The sequence below is a fragment of the Oratosquilla oratoria genome, unplaced genomic scaffold (assembly GCF_046742065.1).
Source record: "Oratosquilla oratoria isolate Oo_2021 unplaced genomic scaffold, ASM4674206v1 SCAFFOLD235, whole genome shotgun sequence".
NCBI lineage: Eukaryota > Metazoa > Arthropoda > Malacostraca > Stomatopoda > Squillidae > Oratosquilla > Oratosquilla oratoria.
Genome location: NW_027467587.1, coordinates 45,001 through 53,171, shown reverse-complemented (window position 1 = coordinate 53,171; position 8,171 = coordinate 45,001). Strand labels below are relative to the sequence as shown.

The following is an 8,171-nucleotide window of genomic DNA, read 5'->3' as shown; positions in this document are numbered from 1 at the left end:
GATAATAAAGAGAAGAAAAAGGAAAGGGACAGGTGAAGAAGTAACAAATAAAAAAAATGAGAAGTAGGAAAGGAAGGAAGGAGGAGGAGAAGAAAATAAAGGGAGGAGAAGGAGCAGGAGTCGTAGGTTGACTGAGTCGGAATCTTCACCTGAATCGGAAGATCAATCTTAGAGTTGCGTGCAAGGCGATGGACATCTACCGCTGTCGTTCCTAACCAGCTGTGGATAGTTGGGCACATAGACAAGAACTTATATACAGAGGAGGAAGCTACAATAGGGAACTCAGTAAGCTTCAGGTCACGTGCCCTGACTGAGGTCGGACGTTTCGTCCTCTGGAGATGAATTCATCAACTGCCATACTAGTAATGGCATCTGGTGACCATTGACCAAAATTATAACACTTCTAAAGGTCAATGGTCACCAGATGCCATTACTAGTATGGCAGTTAATGAATTCATCTCCAGAGGACGAAACATCCGACCTCAGTCAGGCCACGTGACCTGAGGCTTACTGAGTTCCCTATTGTAGCTTCCTCCTCTGTATATAAGTTCTTGTCTATGTAACCAATAATTGTAACTTTTGAAGAGGACCACAGTTAGTGGTCGAAATATACGGTTTACTCTATATCTCACCTTATCTATATCCGAGAGTGGGTTTAAGTTTTATTTTACTCTTGTGTTACGACATCTACGTTACTTGATTTGATTTACACCCACGATGGAACTCTCTTCACCTTTGCATATTCTCCTCCAAAATCAGGGACTTAAGGAAGCCTTTCGTCAGTTTAAAAACCATTATACCATCAGCAAGAAGAAGAAGAATCAACACCAGTTTCTTGTGAATTGTCTGGAAGAACAAGTGTGCCCTAAATCGTTTGGCTTCAGTAAACACAGTCAACTAGGATATAGTTTCCCGTCTTATGTCAGTGCTTTTCTGAAAGAACGAATTAAGATTACCTCCTTGGAGTGTGATTCAGCATTTCACCGTGTGAGATTATCTAACAGGAATCTTAAATTCTATAGTCCAAGTGATCGCACTCAGAAACACCCCTCAAAGTTAGCACTTGGAAAAGCCTTTTACATCAGTGTCAAACATAAGGAGAACCTCAACAAAAAACTGACTAGATTGTGCAGCAACAGTGTGTAGTCTAAGTTTTCCCTAACAGAAAATATTACTAATTTATCAAGTGTCACACTCACTAAATATGAGCAAGAGGTGTTAGGCCTTGATGTTGGCTTCGCATTGAAACCTGATAACAATCATGTTCTTGAAAATCCATGTGAACAAGTTGTATAGACACGGTAAAGGAAACATGGACTGGAGGTGAAGCTTTATTCCTGACGTTTCGTCTAACGACTTTCTCAAAGGAATGAGCATACTAGAAACATACAGAGATTATAAACCCGCCTTATGGCTCAAGGGGGTGTGCGAGCGTATAGCGCTGTGTCCTGATTGGCCCGCTGAGACAGCCAATCACGAAGCGCTATATTCGCTGAAGATTTGGCCCAGGTGAAGCCTCGGTTTCCGTGTCCGTCAAGGGTCTGGTTGATATGTTGTTGATCAAATCCGGTCTCCCGCGAGCAGCGAATGGAGGAAGGTGGGGAGACCGGATTTGATCAACAACATGTCAACCAGACCCTTGACGGACACGGAAACCGAGGCTTTATCCCTGGGTCTCAAGTTTGGCATAGGGATTGGTAACAAAAGCTTTACGGACTACACCTTAAAAAACAGTATTTGGTCGGACACCGAGGCCGAGAAGGGATTCAAGCAAGGGGTCACGGCATGCTGCATAGCCCTCTCTGCCAGTACTCCGAGATCCCTCCCGCGCAGATACATCTCAGCGCTGAAGGAACTCGGTGAGGACAACAGCATTTTCATCTCACAAGCAGACAAAGGGGGCGGCGTCGTGATCATGGACAAAGCAGATTACGTGAGGAAGATGGAGCAATTGTTGGAAGATGAAGACACGTACACGAAGAAACGTCCAGGTCACGCCAAGGAGGAAGCTATGATTTTTAACAGTAAGGTGAGAAAGATTTTAGGAGGCTCGGAGATGGGACGCAGACTAAAACACCTAATCGAGGAGGACCCTCGCCCGCCAACAATGAGGGGTCTTCCCAAGACCCACAAACCAGGGGTCCCCATGAGACCTATCACATCAGGGATTGGCAGTGCCCCCCACCGACTAGCGAAGGTTTTGGCCAAGCCCCTATCTAAAGCCATGGGATCCATAAGTGGATCTCATTTAAGAAATTCAGAGGACCTGCTACGCAGATTAAAGGGGACAAGCATGAGGTACAAGAAAATGGCCAGCTATGATGTGAAATCCTTATTCACACAAGTTCCCACAGATGGCGCTCTGGAGGCAGTGTGGAGAGTGGTCATCAACATGGACGAGGAGGAGTTGCCGCTGCCCAGGGGAGACTTCATGAAGCTGGTATCCATGTGCGTAAACTTTGGTTCATTCACCTTCGAGGGAGAGGAGTTTCTTCAACACAGTGGCCTTGCAATGGGGTCACCTCTGAGTGCCGTGGCTGCTTGCCTCTTCATGGAGGTCCAAGAGAAGGACCACTACTCTCATATCATAGGAAGGAGGGCAATATGGCTCAGGTACGTGGACGATGTTCTTATAATCGCTCCGAACAGGACAGACCTGGATGACGTCAGGAGTCAATTAAATAGAGTGAATCCGCAGATCCAATTCACTATAGAAGAGGAAGAAGAGGGAAAGCTTCCGTTTCTGGATACCCTGTTAATAAAGACAACTGAGGGCCTCCTATTCAGGGTTTACAGAAAGCCTACAAACTGTGACGACTTCATACGCTACCTGTCGGCACACAATGAGAGGACAAAAAAGGGGGTAGTCATGGGCTTCTTCCTGCGTGCCTACAGGATATGCAGCGAGGAATTCCTGGAGGAGAAAATCGAATACATCATCGCGGCCTTCTTGAAGCTTGGCTACCCCAAGGGCTTAGTCCTGAGCCTAAGACGAAGAGCGGAAGAAATAATCCACACAAGCAGGTTAAGAGAAGGCAACGCCACCACAGAAACATCATACATGGCGCTTCCTAACTCTGAGAAGGTAGGAGACATTATTAGAATGCTCAGGAGCACGGAAGTTAAAGCAGCCGTAACATCGGGAACGAAGATTGGTGACATGATAAAAAGCGGGACTAAGATGAGGGGGAGAGAAGACAGCGTCGTATATAAGATCCCATGCACATCATTCGATAAAGCATACTACGGAGAGACTAAGAGGGGCCTTAACACTAGAATCAGGGAGCATAAGGCCGACCTCCGTCACCATAGACTCACCAAAGCAATGGTGGTGCATGTTGACGATTCTGGGCACCTCCCACAATGGAACCGAGCCGAGATTCTACACGAAGGTATGGATAAGAAGATCAGAAAATCTATAGAAGCTGCGTACATCACCACTCGTCCGAATATCAACAATAAGGCTGGGAGCTTCACCTGGGCCAAATCTTCAGCGAATATAGCGCTTCGTGATTGGCTGTCTCAGCGGGCCAATCAGGACACAGCGCTATACGCTCGCACACCCCCTTGAGCCATAAGGCGGGTTTATAATCTCTGTATGTTTCTAGTATGCTCATTCCTTTGAGAAAGTCGTTAGACGAAACGTCAGGAATAAAGCTTCACCTCCAGTCCATGTTTCCTTTACCGTGTCTATACAATCATGTTCTTGATTACATTGTTGGTTTTGACAAATTGATTGCATCAAATGACTATGACAAAGATTCACATTGTTTTAAAGGTGTACTTTTACAGGGAATAGCAGATTGTTTTAAACAAGATCGTGGTTTTCCTAAACGACTTAACAAGCAGTGGAGAGTTTAAGTAAGCACACCAACATTATTACTTCTAGAGCAGATAAAGGGGGGAAATTAGTACATCTCGATCAATGTGATTATGAAGCCAAAGTCCTTGATTTCTTAGCAGATAAGGATACTTATGAATCACTTACTATAAATCCCCTTAAGTCCACCGCAGCAGAATTTAACAAACCAGCCCGCAAAATAATAGGAGACGACTTATTCAATAAGTTAAAAGTTATTAGCCCTCAGCTACCCAATTTCTATGGTCTCCTTAAACTTCACAAATAAGGTATTCCCCTTAGACCTATTATATCAAACAGGAACTCTTGCACAAATAAGACCTCCAAATGGCTCACGGGAATTCTTTCACCTTTCGTAGGAAGTTTCTCCAACTCCCACATTAAACATTCTGAAGACTTCATAAATAAAATTAAGAAACAAAAAATTCTAGAACACAGTAAATTGCTTAGTCTCGATATAGTTTCGCAATTCACAAACATAAATGTAGAAGATGTTCTCAGTTTTTTTGGAAACCAAATTGCAACAGTTTCAAGATAAACTTCCCCTTTCAGTTTCAAAATTGATTAGTTTAACACGTCTTTGTGTTACCTCCAATGATTTTTCCTTCAATAATTCTTTTTTCAGGCAAAGGTGCGGTTGAAGCATGGGTTCCTACCTCTCCCCGGTGTTGGCGAATCCATACATGGAATACTTTTAGTGCGTGTTTTTACCTGGTATTAAGCCAGCCGACATGTTCTGGTTCAGATATTGTGTACGTACGTGGTCCCGTCCCTATCCAGATGTGTAGGCGAATATATCAAACACTATATGTCACCTAGTTCCACTTTAATCACTTATTGTCACTACATAAAAAGTGTTATATCAATAGTAATTTATCACATCTTCCTTATCACTACAGTGCACATTGTAAGTTATCGACCGACCTCCGTCCTGGTGTGCGTGCTTCGGTTTTGATCAAGGAACTGCTGACCGAGCACTATCAGGCGGGTCCCAGCAATCGTACTTGTACAGTTTTTAGTGGGAGTATTCAGTCTCTTACAATATGCTTGTTGGTATGTAAAAGTATGTTACATTTCTATTTATATATATATTATAATATTTCCCGGGGGGGAAGAGCTCGTTATTATGGGGTAGTTCTGTAACGTAATGTGTTGGTGGTTGATTGCACTTATGAGTGTGTGTTCGTGTGTGTGTGTATTGGTTGAATTCACGTGATGCCTAGCTCGGCAATTTCTTGGCAGGAAATGGTGGCGCCAATGTGTCCCGGGTGTGGTTGGGGTAGTTGAGATGGAGGAGTGTGTGGGTCATATGACTGACTGATACTTACATGTGTATGGGACGTATACAGATATGTCGATGATGTATTCACTATCTGGGATGACAAATGGGGCTCTTTCAACGTTTTTCTTGATAGTCTCAATAATTTAGCACATAACATTAAATCTAAAGTAGAATGGAAATAGAAGGAAGAATACCTTATCTTGATATATTAGTGATCAGATGTCCAGATGATTTGTCTTTTTCATTATACAGGAAGCCTACTCGCACGGGCAGTTATTTAATTTTTTTTCAATAATCATCCAGATAAAATAAAATAAAGCGTTGCCTCGGGCCTTTATCTAAGAGCTCTTCGGATTTGCACCCCGGAATTTCTAAACTCAGAAATTGAATCAGTACACACTCAATTACTAAAAATAGGCTACCAAGACTGGATTTTGACAAAAGCCCTCATTAAAGCTAAAGCCAGCTATTTTAGAACAACCAATTCCAACACAAAATTTGTCTGGGAAAAATCAAATATGAGACTCCCTTATAATGAATCTATACATGCCGCATCAAAATTATTACCTAGCAACCAAATTAGGATCACATTTAGTTACTCAAATAATATTTTTAAAAAAGTAGTAAGTGTCCATCACAGAACATCTAATAAGGACAACCCCGGAGTATATAAAATACCATGTCTCGATTGTGATAAAGTGTACTAGGGACAAACGGGACGTGATTTACCAACTAGGATCAAAGAACATAAAATTCATTAAAATACGGCCAAGAAAACTCTGCTGCATTCCTCCATTCTAGTCTTTTAGATCACAGAAATGATTGGAAGAATGCAGCTACAGTATATAAACCACATTGTAGCTTTAAAAGAAAAATTATTGAATCCTCACTAATCCTCACAAATAAAACAATTCCCAAATTATAACACTTCTAAAGGTCAATGGTCACCAGATGCCATTACTAGTATGGGAGTTAATGAATTCATCTCCAGAGGACGCAACGTCCGCACTCAGTCAGGGCACGTGACCTGAGGCTTACTGAGTTCCCTATTGTAGCTTCCTCCTCTGTATATAAGTTCTTGTCTATGTACCCAATAATTGTAACTGCTGAAGAGGACCACAGTTAGTGGTCGAAATATACGGTTTACTTCGTATCTCAACTTATCTTTCTCCGAGAGTGGGTTTAAGTTATATATATATATATATATATATATATATATATATATATATATATATATATATATATATATATAATCATATGGAAGGAAAATAAAATGCAAAACCTCAAGAGCCTGAGAAAAACACAATCTGCCTCCTCGGGAACCATACATCCAAGGGCGAGACTGACAGGTTTATGAAAGGCCTGGTTTCCAACTATCCAGAGCTGGTTAGGAGCGACAGCGGTGGATGTCATCCGCCTTGCACGCAACTCTAAGATTGATCTTCCGAGTCAGGTGAAGATTCCGACTCAGACTCAGCCAACTACTCCTCCTCCTTTCTTCTTCTCCTAATTCTCATTTATTCATTTGCTACTTCTTCACCTTTTCCTTCATCTTCTCTTTATCATTATCCTCCCCCTCACTCTCTCTCTCTCTCTCTCTCTCTCTCTCTCTCTCTCTCTCTCTCTCTCTCTCTCTCTCTCTCTCTCTCTCCTTCTCTCTCTCTCTCTATGTGTCTGCCTGCCTATTTGTCAATTAGTCATTCAGTCTATGTCTGCCTGCCTGTTCGTCTGTTTCTGTCTGCCTGTCTGCCTATCTATTTGTCTGTCTGATTGGCCTTCTTTCTGTCTGTCCCTCTGACTGTATCAGTTTCTCATTCAATTTGTCTGTTTGTCTGCCTATCTGTCTGTTTCCATGTCTCCGTGTGTGTGTGTGTGTGTGTGCGTGTGTGTGTGTGTGTGTGCGTCTGTGCGTGTGTATGTATGTATGTGTGTGCGTGAGTGTGCGTGTGTTTGTGTGTGTATGTCTTTCTGTGCGTATGCGCGCATGTGCTTATATATATATATATATGTGATAAATCTGTGCGTGTGTGTGTGTGTGTGTGTGTGTACGTGTGTGTTTTTGTCTGTCTGTCTCTGTCTTTCTATTTGTATGTCTATGTATGTGTGCGTGTGTGTGTTTGTGCGTGCGTGCGCGTGTATTTGCGTGTGTGTGTAAGTGTAAGTGTGTGCATTTGCGTATATGTGTGTGTGTAAATGTGTCTGAGTGTGTGTGTGTGTGCGTGTGTGTGTGTATGTGTGTGTGTGTCTATCAATCTGTGTCTATTTGCCTCTGTCTGTCTGTATTTCTGTGTGCGTGTGTGTGTGCGTGCGCACGTGTGTGTGTGTCTGTCTGTCTTACTTTCTGTTTGTCTGTTTGTCGCTGTCTGCTTCTGTCTTTATCTCTCTCTTTGAATTTCTCTGTTAGTGTGTATGTCTTTCTACATACACATATAAATTTTTATTACATAATCCTTATAAACCATTTTTTCTAGAAAAGAAAATTGCTTAAATATTACAACACCAATGTTTTTTGTTTCGTCTATCATTCGTACTATTATCAACATGCTCATAAACTTGTTTGGATCATTATTGTAGATGTCGTTGAATGTCCCTCTGATTCTCTTTGACTTCTCACCGGATTAGACAGAAAAGACACATTCCTTCCCCGTTCGTGTTGAGCCTACATACTGGAGTCAACATTGGGTTCGTCTATAGCCGGCCCCTTGAAAGACCAATAGGTCACCTGCCGCTGGGACTACCGCCCCACTGCAAAGCATTTGACCTGACCCAGCCACGCTCGTTCGTGCTCCTACTGGACGACGCCTTTGACACAATTCATTTTCAAAACGAGAGATTCTTCGAGCCCTTACCACGCATTACTGCCTGAGATCTCCTTCATATTTATTTTAAATTTCTCTGCCCCTGTATCATTTTGGTCATTCTCCTCTGTACTGATTCTAGTGAATTTATGTCCATTCTATAGGACGGAGACCATGACTGTACAGCTAGATACATTTTAATAATTATGTCCGTACTTTTATTCGTAACTGT

At 42.4% G+C, this 8,171-nt stretch overlaps 1 protein-coding gene across 1 annotated transcript; it reads left to right on the top strand.

The window, feature by feature from the left end:
• Positions 1–1,624: 1,624 nt before the first annotated feature.
• LOC143022935 (uncharacterized) lies at positions 1,625–8,007 on the top strand. Its single transcript, XM_076181352.1, has 2 exons — positions 1,625–2,373; positions 7,764–8,007. Exons 1-2 carry the CDS (start codon positions 1,625–1,627, stop codon positions 8,005–8,007), a joined length of 993 nt encoding a protein of 330 aa, XP_076037467.1.
• Positions 8,008–8,171: the final 164 nt, after the last annotated feature.